The sequence below is a fragment of the Biomphalaria glabrata genome, chromosome 12, assembly GCF_947242115.1.
Source record: "Biomphalaria glabrata chromosome 12, xgBioGlab47.1, whole genome shotgun sequence".
Classification (NCBI taxonomy): Eukaryota; Metazoa; Mollusca; class Gastropoda; family Planorbidae; genus Biomphalaria; species Biomphalaria glabrata.
Window position 1 is genome coordinate 21427910 of NC_074722.1, and position 26712 is coordinate 21454621.

Genomic DNA, 26712 nt, shown 5'->3' on the forward strand with positions numbered 1-26712 from the left:
TCTTTAGTTATTTTGTAATACTTATTCTTTGTTTTTCAACTGTGGGTTCTGCTACTTCGCTGCCACCATGTTAATAGCTAGATGATCAAAGACTCAACAAACACTTTGAGTGATCAACTAAAACGAAGGGTACTTTAATGGTTAACAAGTTACAATCCTGGCTGCCTCCATATTGCATGGGATCATAACAAAACTATAAAACACAAGGGAGACTACTCCAACAAATAAGCATCATTTTAAGCATTAGACTTAATGTACTTAACTAACTTAACTATTTTATGTTATATATTAGAATATATAATATTTTCACTTCTCCTTTTTAATGTTTAGTTAAAAGAAATTTAATTAAAATAAATGAAAAATGCTTCTGCACTGTTTTTCTTCTTCTTTGTCATTAATATAGAGTTGAAGCTAGGTGCTGAAACAAATGTGATACAAAAACAACATATATTAAACATAAATGAATAGCAGAAGGACCAGAAAAATGGTTTTTTAGACATTCCGATGGTCTAGAGGTTAAGTTTGCTTAGTGCGCTGTCGCTAGGCAGCGGTGTCATTTCTAGGGTCACTGGTTCGAGCCTTGGTCGGCGCAGTCCCTTATTTTCGTAATATTTAAATCACTACTTTCTCTCTTAAAAACCTGGTCCCTGGTGCTGCTATTCATTTATGTTTAATATATGTATGTATTCTTTGTCATTATAAATAAAATCTTTAACTTATGTTTTGTTTTCTCATTTGCGTTATCTTATTTCAGCTAGATATCTGGTTTGGTAATGGTTTTAATTATGAAAATTAAATATGCATGATATGAATCATTTCTACTCTAAAATATCTATTTAGCTATACCCATGAAGGAGGCTGAAGAGAATGAAAACATTGCTATAGTAAAGACAGCCTGTGGTGGCCATATTGGATTTCTAGAAGGCACTTTTCCCAGTGACAGAAGCTACATGTACAGATGGTTCCAGCAGTTTGTGTCTGGTATGTTTGAACATGGTTTAAAAAGTGATTGACATCATCATTAATTAGAAAAACGTTTATAAACATACTTATATTGACAAACAAAATTAATAATAATAATAATAACCTTTATTAAACATAACACAATTTGTCTTACAATTTATGCATTACACCAAATAAAACATAACTATAGAAAACCAAAATATACATTCACACGAGACACACTCTAAATTTACATGTGAAATCTTTATATCAGATAGTTCAATTGTATTTAATGATTTGATTGCCAGGGGAACAAAAGAGTTTTTGTGTTTGTCTTTGCTTTCGTTCTCTTGTAACTTCTTTTTTTACAGTTTTGAAGTTAAATATAATTCAGTTCACTTTTAAACTACTTATTTTAAAATGTTGTAGGCTAGGTTAGAAAAAAAAACAACAGAATTACTGAGGCTTTTGAAAAAAATAAGGATAGAATAAAACTATCCATTTTTTTAAAATAATAATAGAGGTATAAATAAACTAGAGGGAGATCAGCATTTGATGTGGTCTCTCTCTCTTTTATAAAATATTTCAAAGTACTTCTGTAAATCAAAAAAATCAGGATATAATTTTAAAATTGTTACTATTAAGTACATAAAATTAGATGTAGAAATACAATGGAGTGCTTTTATTTCACTTACTTTTTTGTATCATTCCATTTTGCTAAATCAGAAAATGATTTAATTGTACATTTATATCTAAATCTATGTTATGGAACTTTTAACTTGACCCACATCTTCATTGTGTATTTCTTGGATTTCTTAGAAATGGTTTAAATCATTAGGTTGATAAATGTAAATGAATGGATGTATTAATGCATTATGATATTGCCTGTTGAAACAGGCATTCATTTGTTTAAAAAATAATCTTCATTGTTTATTATTTATAAATTTTTAAAAATTGTGTTTCTTAAATTATTTTTTTTTAGATATTTTTGTGGTTGTTTATTCTTGTGTTATTGTGGAATTGTAGACATTGACATTTTTGTGATATTTGTCTATTTATGCAAACTGCATGATAAATGCTAAGCTAATAATTAAAAATCAAAAGAACTACATAGAATTACTTTTTATTTACACAATAATAAGCTTACCAGCTTGAACAAGTTTTGTTGATAGTAATACTTTTATTTTAAATCTTCTCTATAGCATCCTCTTCACTTATTAATAAAAACGGCTGTATAACAAGGCCAAGAATGATTTTTTTAATCATATTATTTTTATTTTATCAATTAGCAACTCTAAATAAAACTTTTATTAGCTTGGACACCTGTGAAGTTTCTCTTTGTCTAGGTTATGCAGTGAATTGTTTTTATCATTGGGGAGAAATCGGTTAATGAAAAGCATTATAAGTATATCTATGTCCTTATTAAAAAAAACTATATTTATTATTTATTGACAAGATAAAAGATTTACAAATGTACCTTCATTATTTCATCAACACTAAAAAACTATTCCACATTTTCAGACTTTTTCATTGATAACTTTAATGTCATTAATAGATTCGCGGTTTGGATTCCGGATTCATGCATTCGTTATTATATGTCTATAAAGCACTTATTAGGCCTACAAGGGGTTATTTCCTTATGAAGCAGCTGATAAGTCATAAATGAAATCCAGAACTATATTGGCCTACTAATCCAACTTAACTATTCTGTAACAATGTTTTGATTATTAGATCTAGATCTAAATAATGAACATTGAATAATTCAAATAATAAATCTGTATTAGATATTTTGGGTTTTCAGCAAAATTGAGACCATGTCGTGCCCATAATCCCTCAAGGGTTATTTCCCCTTTATAGCCCAAGAGCTTAATATATGTTATACAGCTAAGTTATTAAAAATAAGGTCCATTCATAGCTAAAATAGTAGTTGTGAAGAAACAAGTCTCTTTAAGTATAAAGTGCCTTTTAATTGTGAAGCATTTCAACATAACATATATACCAGGCTAACATTATATACAAAACAACTCCACTAGATGACTTCCTTCTTCTTGTTTACAACACTCTCGTGACTTCCCACAAGTCCCCTAACTCTCCAGTACCCAACACTTGACCGTGTGTCACGGTTGACCACACATAGTAACCGTGTCACAACAGTAGTGTTAGAGAAGCGATAATTATTTACATGTTATCAATCATACCGACATCTAGATTTGGATAGATCTACAACAGAGGCGTTTTTGTGCAAAACGTGTGCCGGGGCAAGGTAGGCATGGCGCCCCCCCCCCTTTTCCATGAAAATAACATAGAAATACAGACGTGTAAATACAATGTATTCAATAATAACATTTTACAAATAACATTAGTATGTATAACCTAACTAAAATATCTACAAAATACTTCTACACATGCATTCGTTACAAATGCTTAAAAAAAAAATATGGTTATTTAAGTTTGTCACTTCTATCAATTCATTTTTTGCGTAATGATAACGCCAAGAACTACTCATACCTATCACCACAATTTCAAAATGGGTTTGTTCATCTTCATAGAAAATCAACCAATACGTGGCATTAAACAACAACAATTAGGACTCTACTTAAGTCTTTAGCTATGTAGATACTGCTTTTACCAACAGAATCTTTTATTCAATGAATCGTTTTGGGGACATATTGAAATATACAGGAGGCACAATGGCTGAGCGGTAAAGCGCTTGGCTACCGAACCAGAGATTCCGGGTTAGAATCCTGGTAAAGACTGATTTTTTTTTTATTTCGCAGCTCTAATGAGTACCTGATATTAGTTGTCTAGGGTCTATTTAAGATTTTTTTGGTCTTCTACGTCTGTCTTCTACAAGGGAACTCTTCTGGGCCTTAAACGTGTAGGCCTACCCCGCGGCCTTCTTTCAGAGACCATCTGCTGCACAACTCACAATTCCACTATAAACTCCACCCAGACCCTGAAATATTTATACACAAAAAGAAGATCCCTGTCGTGAAAACTACAAAATTTTTAGGCCTCACCCTAGATTCCAAATATAATTTTCTCCCACACATTAAGGAACTTAAGAAGATATGCCAAAAGTCATTAAACATACTTAGAGTACTCAGACATACGGACTAGGGCATACGGACTGGGGAGCAGACAGAGATACCTTGCTACTGCTATATCGGAGTCTAATTTGATCCAAGCTACGACTACGGATCCATAATATATGGAGCGGCAAGGAAGTCTTATCTAAAAATACTGGAACCAATACAAAATGCTGCCCTGCGTCTCTGTCTCGGTGCGTTTCGTACATCACCTATCCCAAGTCTTCATGTGGAGGCTGGAGAACTCCCCATGGATATAAGAATGAAAAAGCTTGCAATGCAGTAGACTCCCCGATGGCTTCTCCATCTTTACGGCCGAACAGCATGCAATATCACTTGCACTTATGGCCGTTAAAGCATCAGAAAGGAGGAAATTTATAATCTGCTCCGACTCCAAATCTGCGTTGCAAGCTTTGGGGCGGATGAAGACTGACATCCCATTGGTACATAAGAGCCTGAAGCTGTTTGGACCAAATAACAGCCGACCATAGGGATGTCACCTCCCATATTGGCATTGAGGGAAACGAAGCCGCAGACAGAGAAGCAAAGAAAGCCCTAAATCATGCCGTGTCAGGAACCCAAATTCCCTGCTCGGACCTGAGACAAAGTATTGCCTCTGCCACCTATCGAGAGTGGCAGAACCAATGGGAGGCTGAGACTGACAATAAACTCAGGCAGATTGTGGCGGATGTCAGGTGGCGGCCCACATCTAAGGGTGACAAGGCGTGGTAGCACGACCATGTCCAGACTTAGGATTGGCCACACCTACATCACGCACTCTTTTGTACTGAAGAGAGAGGAGCTCCACTTTGTGAGTACTGTGACTCTCGCCTCACCGTGGAACATATCCTCGTTGATTGCCCCAGATACCAGGATGTCAGGGAGAAATATTTTAGAACCACTAACTTAAAAACACTATTTGATAATGTCGACCCTGGGAAGGTACTGGGCTTTATCCGGGAGGTGGGGTTGTCTACGAAGATCTGATTTATGAATTTGTGAACATGTACTATTTACATTAGATTTTTACAAAATAATTAAATTTTTACTACCTTTACTATTTTAACTGTGAATAGCCCTTGATTTTAATGATATGACTGTATAGAATTTGGCCCTTGTTGTTTAGAGAGAGAGTAGTCCTTAAGGGACTCCAGGCACGACATGGCCTAAATTGTGCCGATGTGCCTAAAAGCAAAATGGTTTAGTAAATGAAATATTCATTAAGGCTCAATTGGGGATAACCCTTATTGGGCCAATTTCATGCCGATGCTGGCCCCAATGGTTTAGTAATTGAAATATTTATTAGGGCTCAATTGGGGATAACCCTTATTGTGCCATTATCGGTATTAGTCCTTATGGTTTAGTTAGGGATAACCTTTGATACTTTACTGCACTTAGAACACTTGTTCCATACTTTTAATTATTAAATAGTAATTAAAATTAAGGTTTTATTAGGTTTCCTGATGCACTTTTATAAAACATACAATGAAGTGTTAATTTTTTTTTATTATATTATTTCTAAACACAGGTTGAATTGATGTATTTCACACTCATACCAAGTATAAAAATGAAATAAAAAATAAAATGTAATTCATTTTAAAGATTTATTTATTATTAAAAAATGATGATGCCAGAATCAAATAAAACTTGTATTATAAAATTCGAACTTAATAAAGCTAATACAAAATTTAATTAAACAGTGAAAAAATTTTTTTAATGTATGCGAGACACAAAAATAACAGTAAAATAGAAAAAAAAATGTAATGTTAAAAGTTATGTCTCATTTAAGAAAAACTACTATTTTCATCAAACTATTAAATTAGAAATTTTGACTGAGATTTTAAAAAAATACAGGAAAAAAAAACTTTGGACACAAACAAAAATAGTATTTAATATAATAAAATAGAAATACACCTATATCAGTGTGCGTAATAAACATAACCTCTAATTTAAGACAATAAAAATAAAGTTAAAAATAAAAAGTTAATTATAAATATTTACATATTTAAAGCTTACAATCATCAAGGATACAATAAAATATTAATGTACAAAAAAAAAAAAGAAAATGTAAAATTTTAATAACTGAATAAAAAAATGTTTTGCACAAAAATAAAAAATTGTATACATAATAAAAAAGTAATAATTATTTTTACAAAATTATTCATCTACAACAGAAAATAACAATTTTAAAAATAAATTTAATTATAAACGTTGAAAAAAAGTCATTTAAAAAATTAGGCTAGGAGCAGAAAACGAATGTTGTAACCATACATATTTATTAAGCACTAATTTAATAATTGTCTAGAATGTGGTCTGTGGCTAATTTCAATGAAACAGAAGAAGCAGAGGCTGTACCCATTGCCTGGCTGTCACCATGCCAGACCAACTCTCCAACAGCATCTGAAAAAAAAAAGATTAGGAAAATACTTGTTTTTGCATATATACATTTACTCACAAAAAGGAATTTACAAGGAAATTTAAAGCTAAAGCATCAATAAATCTAATAATATAATAAAGTAATCTAAAGACAAAAGCTAATAAAAAAGCCATACCTGTCTCCAGTCTTCTACGTCGACCACCTTGCCTGTCACCACAGCCCACATTCTAGACAATAATTAAATTAGTGTTTGATAAATATGTCTGGTTACAACATACATTTTCTGCTCCTAGCTTAATTTATTTCTACATAAAATGTAAATATTCTATATATACATCTTAAGAAATATTAGATTATATTATAATATTGATTTTTACTTGTACCCAATTAACCCATAAAAATTCAGTTTACAAATTAATTAGTTAAAATACATTTTCACATGTGTAGGCTTAATTAATTTTTATGTCTAGAATTTATTAGCAACCCAGAGAAAAATTATTTAAGTTATATATTTTGACTGTCAAAACTTTAAAAATTACATTAATTTCCTTTTGAAGCATATTGTAGGTGTTTTTAAGACTGAAAATTTAGTCAAGAAGTATGAATTTATTTCTTTAATAAAACTTTAACTATTAGTATTATAGATCTATAACAGCCTACCAGATCAGACATGATTGACATGATGCTGATTCTATTTGCACAAAGTGTGCCTTAACGGAAAAACTACATGTTTATTTTTATATGGTAGTCTAACATATTTGCAAGTTATGGATTCTGCACTAGCTATATTAAGATGTTTGTCAACATCAGAAACAACAAAAATATCCAATAGAGAAGAATCTAATGGATATAAGAAAAAACTTTTACAGCTTGAAAAAAATGTATAAGTTACATATACCTTATCTGCATGTAAAATTATATTTTTTTATAATACAACTTTTTTTTTCAATCTGTACACAAGAGTCAGCTAAACCTATACCAATCAAAATATTATTGATAGTTGCTTATTTAAACTGAGAACAGGAAACGCACATCTCTCCAGCAACTAATGGGCCATTAGAATGTTCCTTTTTAAGACCAAATTTCTGATGCAAACTAGGGGTTTCAAATGTAGGAAAATGTGGCATATGCTTCAATTCCAACAATCTAGAAACTAACTGAGAAAGTGGGAAACTTGGTTTTCTAATTAATCATTTTAACCTGCCAAGAAAGTTTTGAAATGGAAAGGCGGAAAAATTATCTAGTGAACCAAAACGCTTTACATCTTCTGGTAAATGAATAACAGCAAGCATATTATTAACAACTGATGATGGACCATAAAGATTAGAAGAATGACTGATAAATGATACTAAAAGTTGTTGAGCATAATCAGCATATTTCTGACAGAGCGATGGACTTACTAGAATATGTATTGCTGAAGAAAATAATAAAAAGTTTTTGCACAACTTCTGATAAAGAATTTACAACAATAACAGGTCCAGCATACAATAAAAACAATCTTAATTCAGTTGCCTTCCACCTATCTAATTCTACCAAGGACCTTGGCTTTTGCGAAAATTCTTTTGGTATATAAGGTACAAAAAGACAATAATGACGTATCTATCGCACATTTCATCTGACGCCCTATTCGAACATTAAGTGGCCCTTTTGTCCAGTATGAAAGCAATTTTTTCATAATACCAAGACATATTAAATGCATGTAATCTAATGGAAAAGCTGAAACCATACCTAATCCTAAAGAAGAAAGAATAGAATCACCCCTATGATGCTCTTCATCAAGCTTTTCATCAAACATATCATTTCTGAGGGATGCTTTTAAATCAGGAAAGGTCATCCTACCTTCCATGTATGTACCCTCTGTAATACATTTGTCACAACCAGAGTAACCATTGTGGGATTTAACACATTTAACAAAAGAGCGAGCAGGAGTGTCACAAATATTTATTTTTTTTAATTGTAACATTTAAATGATGCCCATTAAAATTTAAACCATCTTTTGATAAAACTAGCATTTCATCCACAAATCCTTTTAAAAACTCATTAACATCAGTTGGTTTTTTATTCCCAGAAAATACACCTATGACAATGGCTCTGTATATGGAGCATTAGACTGCAAAATCAAACCTAAAATTGGCCACAACTGCAAAGAATTACTCTTAAACAACGGCAAACCATCAATATTTATTTGGAGATAAACTGTATTTGAAGCCATTAGTTCAGGATTTTCTTTTAAAAGCTGATTTAGGCCATTGCTAACACCAAAGTGATAATAAAGCCCGCCTGTTTTTTCTTTTATGCCTTCTACTACTTTTGTACCCGGCAAAATACGAGGATCTATAGGTAAGTCAAAATGGGTGAACCTTCTCAAAACCAAAAGCAAGTCTTTTAAAGCATTGTGGGTTATTCGGTTATTTAACGCCCACCTTTTGAGGACTAATTTAAAATCATCATTACTATCTGAATCATCTTCTGACTCCGATGAATTATAAATAGAATCAAAATCAATCATAGACCCATTTTCCTTGCTTTCGAAAAAACTAAAAGAAATATTCTCAAGATCATCACTATCTAAACTAGGCATATTTGCAGAAACATTTCTTGCATCATTGTCATTTGATTCAAATGAAAAATTTAAATCTATCAAAGGTGCTATATCAGGAGATTGTGATTGGTCATCAACTATGTCTATGTTATTAGGAATGACAGACTCTGGAGACCTATAATTTGATTGAACATAATTCTGGACAGTTCGATTTTGTCTAAGTTGTAATAGAAGTTGACTCTCTATTCTATATTAAAGAGTCTAGAACTATAACTATAAACTATATTATAATCTAGATCTAAATCTACATCTAGACATTTCTAGAACTGAGTGACTAGATTAACTCGAATCAAGATCTAGGCTCTAGATAATCTTAGACTAAATTTCACTTAATCAAGTTCCAAAGTAAAGTTTATTTCACAACTAAATCTAGATTAAAAATTTGTTTATTAAATATTTTATTATAATTATATTTTTTAGATCTAATTTTATTAGATTATTTTTTTTTATAATTGATCTAGACGTATATAGATTCTAGATCAATAAATCATTTTATTACATTTAGATCTACTTCACAACACGAGATGTGTTCTGTTGTCACAGATTAATAATAAATTACTGTAGACGTTACTATTTAATAATGATAATAACGAGACTGTCTTTATCAAGGTAGACATATATAACTCACTTTTATTTCTGTCCGATTCTTTGCTTTCGCATAAAACATAAACAACAAACAATGACGTAATATATTAAATATTTCAGTTACTAAACCATTCAGGCCAGCATCGGACCGATATTGGCACAATAAGGGTTATCCCTAATTAAACCCCAATGAAAATCTCAGTTACTAAACCATTGGGGCTAGTATGGGCTTGATTAGGGCGCGATTCTGGAAATCCCCAATGAATCCGGAAGTGGGTTTACCCATTCTGGGCCGATATTGGCACGATTAGGGTAGCCCGTATTGGTCCCTTATGGGAACCTAATGACGCCAATGTGCAAACGGTATGCGCGCCCATTAGGGCGGATTTGGGCTATTTAGGGCTGCAATTAGGGCAAAGGAGGATAACCCTAATTAAAACTGATACTGGGCCGTAATGGGCATGTTTATAGGGTATCTTCTAATATTAGTACATCTTTCCTTTTGAAGCTATTATCACATCCTTCCTTTTAAAGTTCTTAATACTTATATTTACAAGGAATTTTGACAACTCGACCACTTCTGGTTGTCTTGACCGGCACAGCAAGTTCTCTAGATGTTGGTTTATAATTGTCTGTTTTGTTTGTTCTAACAGTTTGCTGTTCATTGTCTTCGTCTGTATCATAGTACCCAGAGATGTCTTCTTCGTAGCTCTTGTTTAAAAACCGTTGATTTCGTCTGTATGTTTTCCCATCATTTGTCTTTATGATGTAAGATCTGGGTGATGGATGTTTCTTAATGACGACTGCTTTCTGCCATGTTTGTCCTAGACGAACTCTCACCTTCTCCCCGACAGAGTAGTCTTTAGGTAACCTTGCTTTTGAATCGTATTTCACTTTGCTTTTCCTCTGTCGTTCGTTGAGTAATGTCTCTGCATTTTCAGCTACCGATGGTTTCAATAGTTTGGGATCAGTTGGAATGATGTCCCTGAGTCTTCTACTCATCAGCAGTTGTGATGGCGAATAAAGCAGTCCGCTTATCGGAGTATTTCTATACTCGAGCATAGCGAGATATGGATCTTTCCCACTTTTGTATGCTTTGTTGAATATCTGCTTTACGATACCAACATACACCTCACTTTGTCCATTTGATTGAGGGTACCTGGGACTTGATGTTGTTATCTTGAAACCCCATTCAGAAGCAAACTCTCTATATTGATAGCTATTGAATGGCATATTGTCGCTCACTATTTCTTCTGGTATGCCATGTCTAGCAAAAATACCTTTCATTGCCCTGATAACACATTCTGCTGTTTTGTTCTCTAGTCGTTTTATTTCAGGATATTTGGAGAAATAGTCCACAACAAGCAAATAGTCATTGTTTCGCCATTCAAACAAATCTGTCGCAACCTTTTTCCATGGTCTGTCTGGTACAGCATGAGGTAGCAATTTTTCCTTCACAGCTTTGAAGTGTTTCGAACGACATTTTACAGCGAAATGATTTCTCTTTTTACATTTTCGGCATGTCTGTCCAAATGCTGGGCAATTGTATTTTCCATGAGATCCACCACAAGATCTGCAATCACTAATGAAACTTGTTACATGATTCTTTGCCATTTTTCCCTGTGAGGTTTTGACTGGCTTTCTATCTTCGGTCTTCTTTAATTTATTAGCAGCATCCACATGTAGTCCTTTCATATCTATCATTTGGTTCTGGGTATGCTCGTCAGCACGAATTATGCTTGCTGCTTTCTCTAAAGTTAAGTCTACATCTCTCAGAAGTCTCTCTTTCACTCGATCCGACTGTATGCCACATACCAATCGATCTCTGATGAGTTCATCTCGAAGGTTGTCAAACTTGCATTCTTTTGCCAAATTCTTTAACTCAGTATAATACTGTTCAAACGTTTCTCCGTCTTTCTGCTTTCTTGAAAAGAATTTAAATCTGTCATACACAGTGTTGGACTTAGGCAAAAAATGATTCTGAAACCTTTCAATTACTTTGTCTACAGTCTCATCTTCACATACTTGAAAAGTATTGTAGATGTCTCGAGCGGGTTCACCGATCAGGTGTAACAATAAAGCTTTCTTCACTGGCTCGGGCTTCGTATTTTTTTCAGTGGCAACCATAAACAGTTCAAAACTTTGTCTCCATTTTTTCCATCTTTCAGATAGATTACCGTCTAGTGACAACGGTTTAGGAGGATCGAATAATTCCATTATTCGTACAGATTCTAGATTCTATGTCTAGATCTAGATCTAACAACATGAACTAACGACACCACAAATAAAATGTACTTTTAGCAATTTAGAAACCACTAGATCTAGAGATCTACCTGTTACCAGCACTTTAAAGCAATGTGACACTAGATTTAACACCTAATCTAACACCAGATCTGACACAAGATCTGAAAACACTTCTGACACCATGTTCTGTTGTCACAGATTAATAATAAATTACTGTAGATGTTACTATTTAATAATGATAATAACGAGACTGTCTTTATCAAGGTAGACATATATAACTCACTTTTATTTCCGTCCGATTCTTTGCTTTCGCATAAAACATAAACAACAAACAATGACGTAATATCTTCTAATATTAGTACAAGATTATTCTAATCTATAGACTATAATATACATCTAGATTAGATTTTTATTAGATCTAGATAGTGATGGGCAAAAGTTAACTAAAAAGTTGCTAACTTTTAGTTTAACTAAAAAAAATTGGTCGCTATTCCCGCCAATTCAAGGTATTTGAAAGGCGAGAAAAATAAACGTGTTCATTATATTTCTAGCAAGTTTCGCTGCTTGATAAATCCTGATAATTCCTTGCTTCTATAGATCTACATTTTGCTGCTTTTTATTAAACACCATGCAGTGTGTCCCTCTATAACTCTATAGCTGCAGGCAAAGAATTTTGCTTAACTATAGATCTAAAAGAAATGTCGACTACTATTAGATCTATAGTCATAATAGTCTATATTTTATTATTTTAGTCTCTTAGTCTTAAGTAGAGTCTAACTCTTAGTAGTCTTAGTCTTAGATCTAGATGTAAATTTAAAATTATAAGTCAATAATATAGATCTATTTATTCTATTAATTGAAATCTATATTACTTTACTTTAGTAGACTATAGATCTATTACTTTAGAGATTCTAATATTCTAGAATAACAGTCTAGATTAGATCTAGATAGGCTATATCTAGATTACTTATTATACTACGACCTAAGTGTCCTAAGATGCATAGATGATAGATCTATAATGACTATGATACTAATAGGCCTAATAGTCGTCACTATACTAGATCTAATAGTAAATTAACTAAATCTACACTAGATCTACATCTACTTCTATTATAATTATTCTTATATTGTCTTATATTCTTATATCTACTATCTAGATCTATTAGATCTAGATCTAGTATTATCTACTAGAGTATATAGTCTACTATACTATAGATCTTAATACCCATATCTAGTTATAATTATAATAATCTAAAATCTCTAGATCTAGAGTTACTAAGATATCTACTAGACTCTATCTAGATTTTAGATCTAGTAGTAGTAGTAGTAGGCCCTAACTAGTATTTCTCTAGATTATTTTTATATTAAAATATTAATTATTTGATCTAGTTCTAGTAGCTAGATCTAATTCTAGATCCAGATTATATTTCTGATCATTTCGTTTGTAGAAGATATTAGATCCAGAATATTCTAGAATCTAGAGTTAGTTAGAGAATCAACATGCAGTTTTATCATTAGGCCTACTTCTAAAGGTAACTTTTATTAGAACTTGGACAATTACTTCTAATTTCTTTCTATAACAGTATCATTCTAGTGATTCTATTAAGATCTACATCTATCCCATAAAGACATTTAAATCTTTTTTCATGTGCACAAATAAATGTTTATTACATTTTGCTAAAGAGATTGGTTGTGCTTTACATTTTTCATGTTTGGCTGTTCCGTCCTTAAAAAAGGTCAAAATAGTTAGTATAAGTTTAACTAAAGTTTCTTAGTTTAGTTTAACTAATTTTTTCAATTTGTAATTAACTAAAAGTTTAATTACTTTTTTTTAGTTCAAACTTAGTTTTAGTTTAACTAAAAAATTTTAGTTTAGTTTCCATCACTAGATCTAGATAATAATAAACAATCTAGACCATTAATTTGAATTCAAATAATAATCGCCATAATACTTATAATAAAAAAATCTAGGTCTAGAAAAATCTTAGATATTTAAAAATTAACTCAAAGTCACAATTCTAGATCTAGAATAAAAACGATTTGAACTTTAATTAGATCTAGCTAGATCCTACTAATTTATTTTACTTTAAATTACTAATTTAATTTGCCTAAAATGTTGGTGTGAGGCATATTTACAAGAAATTAAAATGATATTTCGGCCTTTACAACTGGCTTACCTGTACCATAGACTATCTATATTATAAAGTAGAATGTGAGGGGTATGTATGTATGTATGTATGTTACTTATAGACATCAAAACCGCTTGACCAATCTTGATAAAACTAGGCAGGAATGTTCCTTGGGTACCAACTTAGACCGTAGTGTATGTATTGTAGCCCTAAAACAAACGTAAGACCCTAAAAAAAAAAATAATGTTGTCCGACTCTATTACAGCTATAGTATTTTATGGATCTAGGCCATGTCTACAATGTTGACATGAGAAAAGATAGAAAGGATTTAGACCTAGATCTAATTTTAAGAAATACACTTTGCGCAGATAGTTTTTTACTTTGACACATGAAAATACAAAAGAAGATCCATTGATTTCATTATATAATAAAATTAACCTTCAATTTTGTGTTTCAAAAGCATTTTTTACATTAATTAGTTCCTGACATCTGTGACTACAAATTTCCTGACGAACATTCTTTCATTAGACAATACCGTAATGAATCGAGTACTAAAAATTAATTCGTTTAATTGTTTACTTTATAATCCCATCCCTAGATCTAAAACTCTAATTCAACTCTAAGATGATAAAACTTCTCTTCGCACGGATAGTTTTATACTTTAACACATAAACATATTAATTAAAGTCCATTCATTTCATATTTTGATCAAATAAACATTCAAATTTGGTTTTCTAAAGCTACATTCGTTTACGACAGCTGCGAAGCCGAGTTGAGATAGGCCTAGATCTATATTCATTCATGAATCGCGTACTAAAAATTATTTCGTTTAATTGTTCACTTTATAATCCCATTTATTTAACAAAGCTATCGCTCTTTTCGTTTTTAATAGATAAGAATGTATCGACTTCGGGTAAACCATTTTCGCAAAACTAATTTTATTTTCGTAGTGAAAGAGAAATAACGTGAAAGGATCATTAGCTACGTTTAACATACATCTAAATCCAATCCACTAGATTATTCAAAAGCAAATGTTTTAATTTTAAAAAATGGATTTAAGCCTATTAGCTATTTTGATTTGATAGCTTCATTCACACTATTTTTACATTGACACATTCGCTTTACTTATTACATTATTATTTCGTTTAATTGTTTACAAAACACTCTCAGTGACTATATCGACAGTAATGCGCAAATAAAGACCCGCGGGTCGCGGGTAACATATGTCTAGTATACTATATATTACATGGACTGCCAACACTAAGGAAACTAAGCATAAGTTCCATTCACCGAGGCGTCCTTGGTTGCGTGGTAAATTGACTTCCGGTAGAATTTGTTATATATAAAAGAAACTATTCCCGAAGATTTTTACCATCACTTTTACAGCAAATAATAAATGGAAACTTAATTGTCATATACACGATGTTACAGAGGTAAGTGTGCACAAATCAATTTGTGACTTAGATCTATGACTATAAAGCTTTGTAACTGATTTTCTTAGCCAATATAGAGCCTGTATTTCGTGTATTCTTGTTTACGACATTAATTGTCTGCTAATTGGTGCTGCCAGTTTGGATTATTTGTTTTTCTTTTTTTTTCATCACATTTGATAATTATTATCATTATTTTTACAATGTATATTTTAAATGTGATAAGCGATTTACTGAAAGAGTCAATACATTTCTGAGAGTGTCATTTATTAATTTTGTATATAATGGGTGATATAGGCCTAAGTTAAGTCTGTGAATGAGTCAGTCTAAATAAAATAACAATATAGTGAGTCAATAAGCATACAATCTTACATCTTTACCAACTTTTGTTCAGATCTACAAATATTTTTTTTATTCAATTTGATTTTAATTTCAAGATAATGTGCATTTTTATCTATAGTAATGGAAAATCAACCATAAAAAAAAATCAACGATGTATGTATGACTAACTGAAAAATCTGCATAAAAATTTCGGCCTTCAAGTTTTTAGTGTTTTTTTTTTAACTAACTAGAATCCCAAATAAAATCCAATTCTTCTAAAAGCTATAAAAAGATCTGATATTTCGAATATATTCGCCCAATAAAATTTTAGAATCATTAGGCTCTACTTCACTAGAAAGTGATTGTACACATAAACATGTAGACTTTCACCCAGATGTAGTGACCTATGGCTATGGCTATAAACTTTATCTACAAATACGAACTTACACACAACACACTACTACACTACTATATATATATATATATATATATATATATATATATATATATATATATATATATATATATATATATATATATATATATATATATATATAATAGAACACTAAACACTATTTATGTAAATGCCCATTTTTAAGTTTGTAAAATAATAATTTGTTTTTATAAAAAATCTGGCTATGCCTATAGTACTCTTAACAAAATTATGACTAAAAATATTATGAACGTCGAGTCTCTAGATCTAGATTCATCATCTTTGTGTGTCTGATAAACCCAGAGAATGAAGATATAGAATCTAGCTCTAGTTGACTCTAGACTAGATCTAGGATAATTTCAAGTCTAGATGTTCAGCTTCATCTTACCTTGATCATGATGATTAATTTTAATCTGACTTGTTAACTTAAACTTCGTCTTACTTAGGCTTAGGCGCCTTAGCCTTAGCTTCTTCATATAGAGTAGTTTATGCTATTCGGACACCTATAGGAGTATAGGCCCAAATTTGAAAGTTTGACTTTGACAGCGCATTATTTGACAATGGTTTGACATAGAAAAGAAAATGACGTATCAAAATCTTCTTTAGTTAGAGGTGAATAAGGATGACTACTTATATTTGTTCCCCAAACCTATATTTGTTATTATATTTAAGGTCAAAGACGCCGTGTGTTTTCATTTAATTCAGACACATTTGACCCACATTATTTGATTCCGGACACAATAATTTATTTCGGACAGTCTCTATATTTAGGCATCAATAAACTCAGATTTTAATTCTATATTAACATTAACTAAATTTTAAGATCCTCAGGCATAGCCCATCACATGAAATCATAACGATGTTTTCAAACTATGCATAAATACGAACACAAAAAAATAAAAATATGAACACACTTATTCTACCAAAATTAGGTCACTGGAATAGTGATTTCTGCACCGACCTTTAGACTTATTTTATGTTTGTTTATTTTATGTGTGTTGAATGTTTGGGGTTTGCATGATTAGATGTGTTGAATGTTTGTGTTTTTTTTGTTTATTAATTTAATAAATTTCTAATACAGATGATCTTTTGTAGTATAGTAGGCCCCTATAGGTTACGATAGCCATTCTTGCCTAACTGAATCCTCTATATTCTCTCTATATAAATCTAGATCTATCTAGTAGGTCTAGATCTAAGCATTTAACTTCATTCAATGTACCAAGCTCACTCCAAACATTTGCCCATTTATTCTCTATTTAAAAATAATAACAACAAACGAACAAATATAATATAAGATCATTTTATTGATGTCCAAAACTGGCTGTCCGAAATAAATTTTGGTAAGAAAATCGTAATTTGATTCGGACACCGTATTAATTTTTTTTTGGTATGGAATTAGAAAACTTGGCTTATGAATCAAATAAATTAGCTCCAAAAACAGAATAATTATTGCCGGGCTCATTAGTATAGACTTAGAAAATAAAAAAATATAGTCTTAACTCTAGGAAGAGGTAAAGTCATCCGGGTAACATAGGAAAAAACAACAACCTGACTAACTAATTTGAAATTCGTTTTTCTTACATAAAAAGATGGCTAAATGGAAGGAAATTGGGTCAGAATCATTGGAAAATGGACAAGCACATTATACAGCGCGCTAGTTTTATAATACATATTAAAATAAAATAATTATTTAATGACCACAAAAAAACAGCGAATGTCCGAATTCATGTAATGTCCGAAATAAATAAACTACTATATATGTGAATCATGAATGGAAGTGCTTGGCTCACAGTGTCACAGATCGTTCTTTAAACTATTTGAAGATCTACTTTATCTTTACTAACGACTCTAATCTATATCTAGTTTATATCTATATTTTATATGATAATAATAGACCTAGACTCTTATACTTATAATAAAGACAAAGTCAAAGTTATAAGATCTAGAATCTGTATCTAGATCTATTCCCATTTGTGATTTATACACTGATTATACACTACAGATTTAATGTTTCTGATGAGCAATACTACTATCTACAGCCATGCCCATTAACATAGGCCCTACTCATGTACTAGATCTAGCTCTTTTGATCACAACTCATATCTTGCCTAGATATAAACAACTGTACTAGATTGGACTAGACATTCTAATTGGTTCTATTTTCGTTTTTCATTATTCTCACATATTCTAGTAGGCAATAGGTACCAAATTGTGCTATTTATTCACTGTAGATCTAGATCTTAACTTTTCTCTTAACTACCAAAGAAGTACACAAAGGATGTTGAAAGGTACCCAAAGGGCTCTAATTGCTACCATTCAATGTGTGGAATCAAGTATTTACCCAGATACTGCCACAAAATGCTCTTATTGTTTTCAAAGGAGTTTTCACACAGTGCCAGAAGCTGTATAAATAAATTTAACAGTAAGTTTTTAAGTAATTAATCATTTATTTTTAAACGTTATGTAAGTCTATTTTAATTGTAAGAATCCATGTGCTATTTTATTTAAAGCTAACTTATAGGTGAATATTTACACAATATTGTTGTTATGTTGTAAATAAAACATATTATATTCCCTCCAGCCTGTGCAGGGTATTTCTAAAGTGATAATTTTCTCATGCAGGCCAATACCACTCTTTTGTTATCTAAGGTGTTTTCCTTCAAATTATACTTTCTTGCATAAGAATTAAATATATTATGCAACAATTCTCAATTAGAAGTACAGATTAACCAGTTATCTTGGTGGAAAAGGATGTCAGATGAGTTGAGAAAATGCTTAAAGAAAGTCTTTACATAATTCTTTGAACTAAGTCACTATAAATATTTTGGAGATTTTTTAAATTTAATTAGAATTTTATTATTGCTCACATTAAAAGCAATTGTTCTTTTCTTTTCCGCAGATGTATATTTCAAGAAGAAATGATGCTTTCTTATTTCTAAGAGTTTATCAATAGGATGAATGCCACAAAACTCACTTGTTATGCCAGAAACTCTTCCTACGAAACTTCCAGTAAGTATAAAAAAAAGTAGTTTCCCTTTCAGACCTTGTGATCGATAGGGCAGATGATGTAAAGATCATCTGTTTCTGACCATTCTGTTGCCTACGGTTAACGAGGGTGTCATGTGGCCAGCACAGTGACCAACCGCCATTACTTTCCCCAACTAATGTCAGGTACCCATTAGAGCTGAGTGGACTCAGACTCAAATTAAAAATTCCAGTCTTCACCAGGATTTGAACCCCGGTCCCCGGTTCGGAAGCCAAGCGCTTTACCGCTAAGCCACCAGGCCTCCTTCCAGTAAGTAGGGCAGCTTAAAATTTAATACTTTTATCTTAGTGCAAAAAGAATAAAAGCTGTCTTCAAATTCTCCCTTTAAATTTGCAAAGATATGTTTATAATTTAATGTATGCAGTAAAAAATTATGTTTCAAACACTCAGTACAATATTCAATGACTCTCTTTATTTGGGTTACCTCAGCATGCTTGTGCAGAAAATTTCCTGAATTTTTGTAAAAATCTGTTCCCTTCACTTTCAAGTGCATTTAATCATTTATTAAATTTTCATAATATTACTGAATATAATGTCAAAGATTAAATATTGTTATTATTATACTATTCCTTTTTTTTGTAATATTTTAGTTTCATAATATGTTCCCATAGCATTTTTTGTGTAAAACCTCTAATATACTTTACTATACTCCTAATATACTTTTTAAGGAACTGTTTTGTTAGATGTTTTCAGAATTGATTTTATCCGTAAAGGACTTGAACATATGGAAGTTTGGTACTATATGAAACTAAGATTGAATTGGTGACTTGTTATGAATTTAATGTATGTTGTTTCTATTCCATCAAAAGTACTAGAATTTGTCCAGTGCCTGTGAAGGAGAATGTGCTCCATAATACCTACTAGGAGCTTGCTGATAGCTGGAAGTTCATGAATACTATGTTGTCCTTGATTTGATGATTCTGAAAACTACCATTTCTGAAGACTTGAGCATTATTTCTATAATTTAAAAAAATCTTTTCAGGAAATATTGTGTTTATAATATTAAGAAAGTGAAGATAATATTGTTCTTACTAATATTATTGACTTATTAAAATAGAAAGCACATCATTACCAATATTCACTTGTCAATAAATGTTAGCATTATTCAATTTTTAGTTACATGTTCAAACTATTAAATTTTATTATTTAAATTATAGCAACTTTCTCTTTCAGTCCAGCTTAAGATACATTCCTGTAAAAAGTCTATAATAATAAGTTAATGTCGATGTAGTATTGTTCAGACACTTACAAGTTTAATCATCTATACTTCACAAAAAAAAAGTGTTTGAATGGTTTTCATTTGTTTGTACATCAAATATGTATTAATATAATTATCATTTTTAGATGAAACATTAAATACTGAAGATGACCATTTCAATTTCTGATGTAGGCCTATTCTCATTTCATGAAATAAATAGAATATTATCTGAAATTTCATCCCTTCATGGTAACTGTAACTGGCTTCATAAAAAAATGGAGTGATGACTGGGTTGACTATACATTTTTGTATAAATAATGCATCAATGAATGTAGCTTATACTGTTCTTTTCCTCATTCTTGAAATGTGTGGACTGATAATTAGCTGTTGCATGATACTCTAAATGACAAATATCTTCTACTCATTACAATAGCATATTTCCATGCTGTTTGGCTAAGTGGAAGCAGATAAAATTTGTTCCTCTATTAGCTGTAAAATCTCGAAATTCATGAGCAGCTGAGAAAAAAAGAAAAGAAATTCAAACTAGTTTAGACATGTTATAAATATATATATTTGCTAATTAAAAAATGTAAGACTACTTTATGTTACAACAATGGACAGCATCTTTAAAGTTGATTTCAATGCAATCACAAGAAATAATTTTTTCTCTACAATTAGGCCTGCTTTAATGATTTTTTTTTATGTAAATAAATTTTATGCATAGGATTAAATATAACATGTACTTAAGGAGATTTTTTACCTATTATTTCACAATTACAAGTAATTTAAAGTGATACATGTATTGATAACACAATGTTATTGGAGAAAGTAAAAAAAAAATCTCACTTGTAATAGATCCCTTTTAATTTGAAAGTTAGTGACAATCAAATCAGGTTTTTGGAAGTAGTATGCTCCTTAAGTAAAAACAAAAACAACGAAAAATGCATTATAAAAAGTTTTCGCTTTAAATAAAATTTCTCTTGGGTGACTTGAGTAGAAAGTAATAGAAATATGAACTTCATTTAGCAATATGCTCACACTAAGCAGAAGTGGTTTTTACTAGTGAAAATTGTCTGTCCAAATAAGCTATTGAAACTACTGTTAGCTTCACATGATATGAACTGTAAAGTTTGACAGTTCTTCCTCTAAGACTTTTAGGTACCGGTATTATCTATCAAGAGCAGGGTAAAACAAGGATGGGTTTTGGCCATCAACACTATTCGGAATGGTTTCGTCTGTACTCTCATAGCGCCTTGGAAGATGGAGTAGGCCCTATATATCCACAGTAGATCGGATGGAAGGCTTCTTAAACTGGCTTGACCAAAACGAGGAAACTACATAACCTGATTAGGGAACTGATGTTTGACGACCATGCTGCTCTCACTACCTTTCGCAGTAATTATTACAAAGGCTAGTCAATACTTCGACAGCTGCAGGTCAATAGTTCAGTCTTACAATAACTCTCACCAAGACAAAAAAGGGCATAAAAAGTCAACATCATCAAACTCCATTTGAGTGAGGGCTTGAAAGGCTCAAATCTTCTCTTGCAAAAGCCCTGGACAGAAACCCTGCTGTATTGCGTAGTGCATACATGTCACCATACAGATCGAGAATTTTTGGTTCTGACCTGTTGAGACGGAGATCAGCAAGTCTGGGGCAGTCAAACAGAAAATGAGGCACGGGGGCACCAGGATTCGAAATTTGGCCATAGCCGTGAGAAACATGAGGCAACAGGACAGTGGCCTGTCCTGCACTGTGTTATAATAACTTGCCATAAAACATCACAGAATGTACTTTTTCTATTTTATCAACGACAGCATCTAAATGCCAAACATACTTTTCTTACATTTTTCAACTCTGCGAAAACTTTACATCTAGACTTATTACTTTTACTTTAGGCCTACACATAATATAGGACTTTTTTACAACTTATAAACGAAAGGTCATTTTAGCCTATTATAGTAAGAGCATATAGATCTAAATTTACCGGGTTATCCTTCTGAATAAGTCTTACTATTTGGTTTATATATATATATATATATAGAGAGAGGCTATGCTCTCACAAGAACCTCAATTCAATCAATGTCGTAAACAAGAAAATACACGAAATACAGGCTTGGCTAATTAGTCTATATTGGCTAAGAAAATCAGCTATAAAGCTTTACAGTTATAGATCTAAGTCAGAAATTGATTTGTGCACACTTACCTCTGTAACATCTTCTTTAACAATTCAGTTTCCATTCATGATTTGCTGTAAAAGTGGTGGTAAAAATCTTCGAGAATGGTTTCTTTATACGTAAAAGAAAATCTACCGGAAGTCAATTTACCACGCAACCAAGGACGCCTCCGTGAACGGGACTTGTTTATTGAAAAATATAGGCTTAGTGCGTAGAGTTGGCAGTCCATGTAATATATAGTCTATGCCTGTACTTTAAATACAAGTTGAGTAAAAAAAAAAATCCAAGTCTAGATCTATTGTCTAGGTATAAGCGCTATTAAATACGAGGAATATGTGATCGGCGCGATGTATTCCGAAACAATGAGACAATAAAGTGCTGGAACGAGATTTCATTAATTATTTTTTTGCGCGCTTAAAACAAAAGAACGTAGGTCTAAATAGAATACTTCTTTTTCATTGGTCGAAAAAAAATCTGCATAAAATGAAAAATGTAGATCTAGATAATTTTTTTTTAATCTAGATCCAAGATGTTCTCCTGAGGTTAAAGATTCTATATGTAATTAAACATCTGTGTTTTTTTTTTCAGTTTCATTTTCACTTGTTTTTATCTTTTGTTTTTTTTTTTAGTTTGTACAGCGGGGGAAAAATGCCGTTTTGATTGGGGATTTCCAGAACTGGACCGGCAAGGGTAAAACTTTGCCAGACCAGTTAGGGCAATTCACCAATATAACCCTAATTGATAAATAAATAAATCATAATATTACTTTAAAAAGTGATACAAAGCCAAATTTATAATTAAAATAAAATATATTAAATAAAGAAAACATCATAATACCTTTAACTATTTTATAATAAAGACTTTGTCATGTTGATTCTGGCGTGATTGGGGAAATCCCACACCGGCAGTAAAGCGGAAAGACGTTAACGGCCCGATAACAAAAATCTTACACCGATCCGTTAACGTTTTTATAGGGGCGAATGCAAGTAGGGCGGTCTACCCAAATGAAACCTTATTAACCCACACCGCGCCAGAATGGTTTCGATAGGGCTTTGTTTATAGGGTATGGTCCAATCTTATTGGGGGTGGGGGGGAGCTGGTACCTGTAAACGTAACCTGCTCAAGTTAAGAGCGGATCCAGAACTTTGGAAGTGGGGGGGGGCGATTTTTTTTCCTAAAAGCGTTTTCTTGCATTCTTCACTGCAGAAACGCCTTCTCCTGACATCTACACCTCATTATTCATCAGGGGAGTCCGGGGAGAAGCCCCGACGCCAAAAGCGTTTTCTTGCATTCTTCACCGCAGAAACGCCTTCTCCTGACGCAAAGCTCATTATTCATCCTATTAAAAAAAGGACCTTTTGAATAATGTTGTACTTGAAAAATATTCTAATATGAATTTATAGGCCCTTAATACATCTATTATATAAAGTAGAATGTGAGGCGTTTGTATGTATGTATTTTACGAATAGAAATAAAAACCGCTTGACCAATCTTGATAAAACTTGGCAGAAATGTTTCTGGGTACCAACTTAGATCGTAGTGTATGTATTGTAGCCATAATAAAAAAAAAAGTTGACAAACTCTATTAAAGTTTTAGTATTTTATGGATCTAGGCTTTGTTTACAATGTTGTCATGAGAAAAGATCGAAAGGATTTAGATCTAGATCTACTTTTAAGAAGTACACTTTGCGCAGATAGGTTTTTACTTTGACACATGAAAATACAAAAGATAGTCTATTGATCTATTTACGTAATATAATTAACCTTCAATTTTGTGTTTCAAAAGCATTTTTACATAAATTCGTTCAATATATCTGCGAATTCAGACGTCCTGACTATTTTATAATCCCATTCATTTAACAAATCGGGTAAACCCGTTTTAATTGTACTTTTTATCATAATCATCTATCGCTTCTTTCATTTTTAATAGATATGAATGTATTGGCTTTGGGTAAACCCATTTTCGCAAAACTACTTTTATTTTCGTAGCGAAATAGAAAAAATTGAAAGGATCATTAGCTAAGTTTAACATACATCTAAATCCAATCCACTAGATTAGTAAACACAAACTAAGGCCCGCAGGCCGCAGGTAATGTCAGGCTAGTTGTAAATAAAATCGATTTGTTCCTTGAAAAGATCAGATACCTCACATATTTAGATTAAGAACTCATCTCAATCGATATTCTTATACTGAAAAACTTCGTTTGAATTCTAACTTTTCCAAAGCAAAGTTTTTCTTAAAATAATTATGATAAAGTCATGTGAAATTATATAAACTCTGTCTAGAAAGGGGAGGGGTGGTAGAGTGAAAACCATTAATCCTCGCTCCTTTTTATAATTTCTGCTAATGATTGCATTTGGCATTAAACAATAAGGGTGGGGCGACTCGATATAAGAATTTAATTTATAGCTTATATAAATTATATTTGTGACAGATTTTTTTTTCATTTTGTAATTTCTTAAAAAGAAAAGTATTACTTTGTCCGATGGGGGAAAGGTGATTGCATGTATCGCCCCTCCCATCTGGTAAAACCCTTTTTTATTTTTTTATTTACTAATCACAAAATTTGAGATTAGAGTGTGTGTGCGACATAATATACAATGGGTTCACATAAAAAACACGTAGTTTATATTATATAGATATTCAACTAATTTTGTTCACTATGATTCCACTATAAAAATAGGACAACCCCCTCCCTCAGAGAGCTAGAGCGTGGAGGGCAGTACATGCAATCGCCCCCCCCCCTTACCCCACCGAATCAGCCAAGATACCAGAAGGGGAGCGACATAATATAAAATTTATATATCAATTCAACTAATTTTCTCTATAAAAGTAGGATCGCTCTTCCACACACTCAAAGGGTTGAGGTGGGAAGGGCAGTAGAGGTATTCGCCCCCACCCATCGGCCAACAGAGGAAAGACATAATATAAAGATCGGTAAAATTATCAATAACAAGTTTTAATCATATAGATATTTAATTGATTCTGTTAGCAAGCTGTGATTTCTACCAATAAATTGGACCGCCCCCCCCACTCGAAAGTTTATGGTTTATGGATTGATGTCATCGCCACCTCCCGACCCCACCAAATCGGCCAACATAATAGAGGGGGGCTAAATAATCTAAAAATAGTTTGAAATATAAATAATTAGTATATATTATTAATATAAGTAATAAATTCGTATACAAATTGTGTGAATTGTATACTGAAATTCGTCCGCCCCCCCCCCCTCGGTCGGCCAAGTGGGGGGGGCGATTGCCCCTACCGCCCCCCCCCCGCCAGTGGCTCGAGTCGAGATTATAACTCGAGCCCATTTAGTAAGTAGCCAAGCGACTTGTCACTCAGCCACACATCACACACAGTATACCAAATGTGAAGAATGATAAATAAAATATTGCTTAAAAATATTTTTCTTTTAAGTCGCTTAATATTAAAAAAAAAACAATAGAAGTGAATTGCTAATTGGTGACTCGAATCCATTCAACTTTATTATTAGGTACAATACCGCGTCCCGAGACATGACGTTAAACTGCGCTCCTCTTTCCTTAGCACTTTTGGAGCTCAAAAGTGCCCTACTTCTTTTCTATCATTGTGTCTGCCTCCTCTTTTCCTCAGTCTGCTTTCATTGATCATCACTCTGTCTCCTCTTTAAAATCTCACTACGTCCTAGACCAGTCCGTTTGCCGTGGTCTGCGACGGGTAAGGGGGGATAAAGAGATCCTGGTGTTTGAGTGGTGGCTATCTGAGGATAAACCACCACAACACAATACTTTGGCTCCAAGTTCCCCTAGACCTGAGGCCCAGATGGCCCGCTCTGGGTCAACCGGCTGGTCATGCCGAGCTACCAGCATAGGTCGAAGACGCTGGAGGGTCAATCAGGGAGCTGCTCTATCGTACACATGTCCGATGCAGCAGCTGACTGAGTATAGCACCTGTGTAGCCCTGGCGGGCTCATTCTGGACTTCCGAATGGCCCGTCCCCTTTTTGGACTCGATGGCGGGTGGGGAGCACAGGTGCCGAACTAACAAGAAAATATATGGATAAAAAAAACCCAATAAACTACTTGCCCCAGATTTATGTCTGGGCAAGAGACGCCGTATTTAAGCAAAAAAGGAGGAGGCTACAAAAAGCTTTACTA

General features: G+C 32.4%; 2 protein-coding genes and 2 long non-coding RNA genes across 22 annotated transcripts in view; 2 read left to right on the plus strand and 2 right to left on the minus strand.

Annotated features, from left to right (window-relative positions):
• The window catches only part of LOC106067740 (phospholipase ABHD3-like), a 101860-nt gene extending 100467 nt beyond the window's left edge, over positions 1 to 1393 (plus strand). For all 11 annotated transcript variants that reach the window (XM_056005408.1, XM_056005406.1, XM_056005407.1 and 8 more), the window contains one exon: positions 841 to 1393. In XM_056005408.1, coding sequence (XP_055861383.1) covers positions 841 to 1013 — 173 coding nt within the window. In that variant the 3' untranslated portion in view covers positions 1014 to 1393. The remainder of the gene's footprint in view (positions 1 to 840) is intronic.
• LOC106067741 (uncharacterized) lies at positions 1072 to 15877 on the minus strand. Of its 8 annotated transcripts, none has more exons than XR_008773885.1 (3): positions 15215 to 15877; positions 6584 to 6635; positions 1072 to 6431 (listed from the first exon to the last, which is right to left on the minus strand). XR_008773885.1 is itself a non-coding variant. In XM_056005394.1 (2 exons), the coding sequence occupies exon 1, from the start codon at positions 11810 to 11812 to the stop codon at positions 10133 to 10135; it is 1680 nt and encodes a 559-aa protein (XP_055861369.1). In that variant the 5' UTR covers positions 11813 to 12098; the 3' UTR covers positions 6596 to 6635; positions 9639 to 10132. The 8 variants fall into 8 exon arrangements, 1 of the variants encoding a protein (XP_055861369.1); XR_008773882.1 differs by lacking the exon at positions 15215 to 15877 and adding an exon at positions 14017 to 15187; XR_008773887.1 differs by lacking the exon at positions 15215 to 15877 and adding an exon at positions 13511 to 13565.
• An 893-nt stretch (positions 15878 to 16770) lies between these two features.
• LOC129921967 (uncharacterized) lies at positions 16771 to 22135 on the plus strand. 2 transcript variants are annotated; one of them, XR_008773890.1, is made up of 4 exons: positions 16771 to 17145; positions 17178 to 18574; positions 19052 to 19161; positions 20008 to 22135. It is a non-coding gene; the product is annotated as an uncharacterized LOC129921967 (long non-coding RNA). The 2 variants fall into 2 exon arrangements; XR_008773889.1 differs by having other exon boundaries at positions 16771 to 18574.
• Positions 20430 to 23588, minus strand: LOC129921968 (uncharacterized). Its single transcript, XR_008773891.1, has 3 exons — positions 22603 to 23588; positions 21243 to 21310; positions 20430 to 20912 (listed from the first exon to the last, which is right to left on the minus strand). It is a non-coding gene; the product is annotated as an uncharacterized LOC129921968 (long non-coding RNA).
• Positions 23589 to 26712: the final 3124 nt, after the last annotated feature.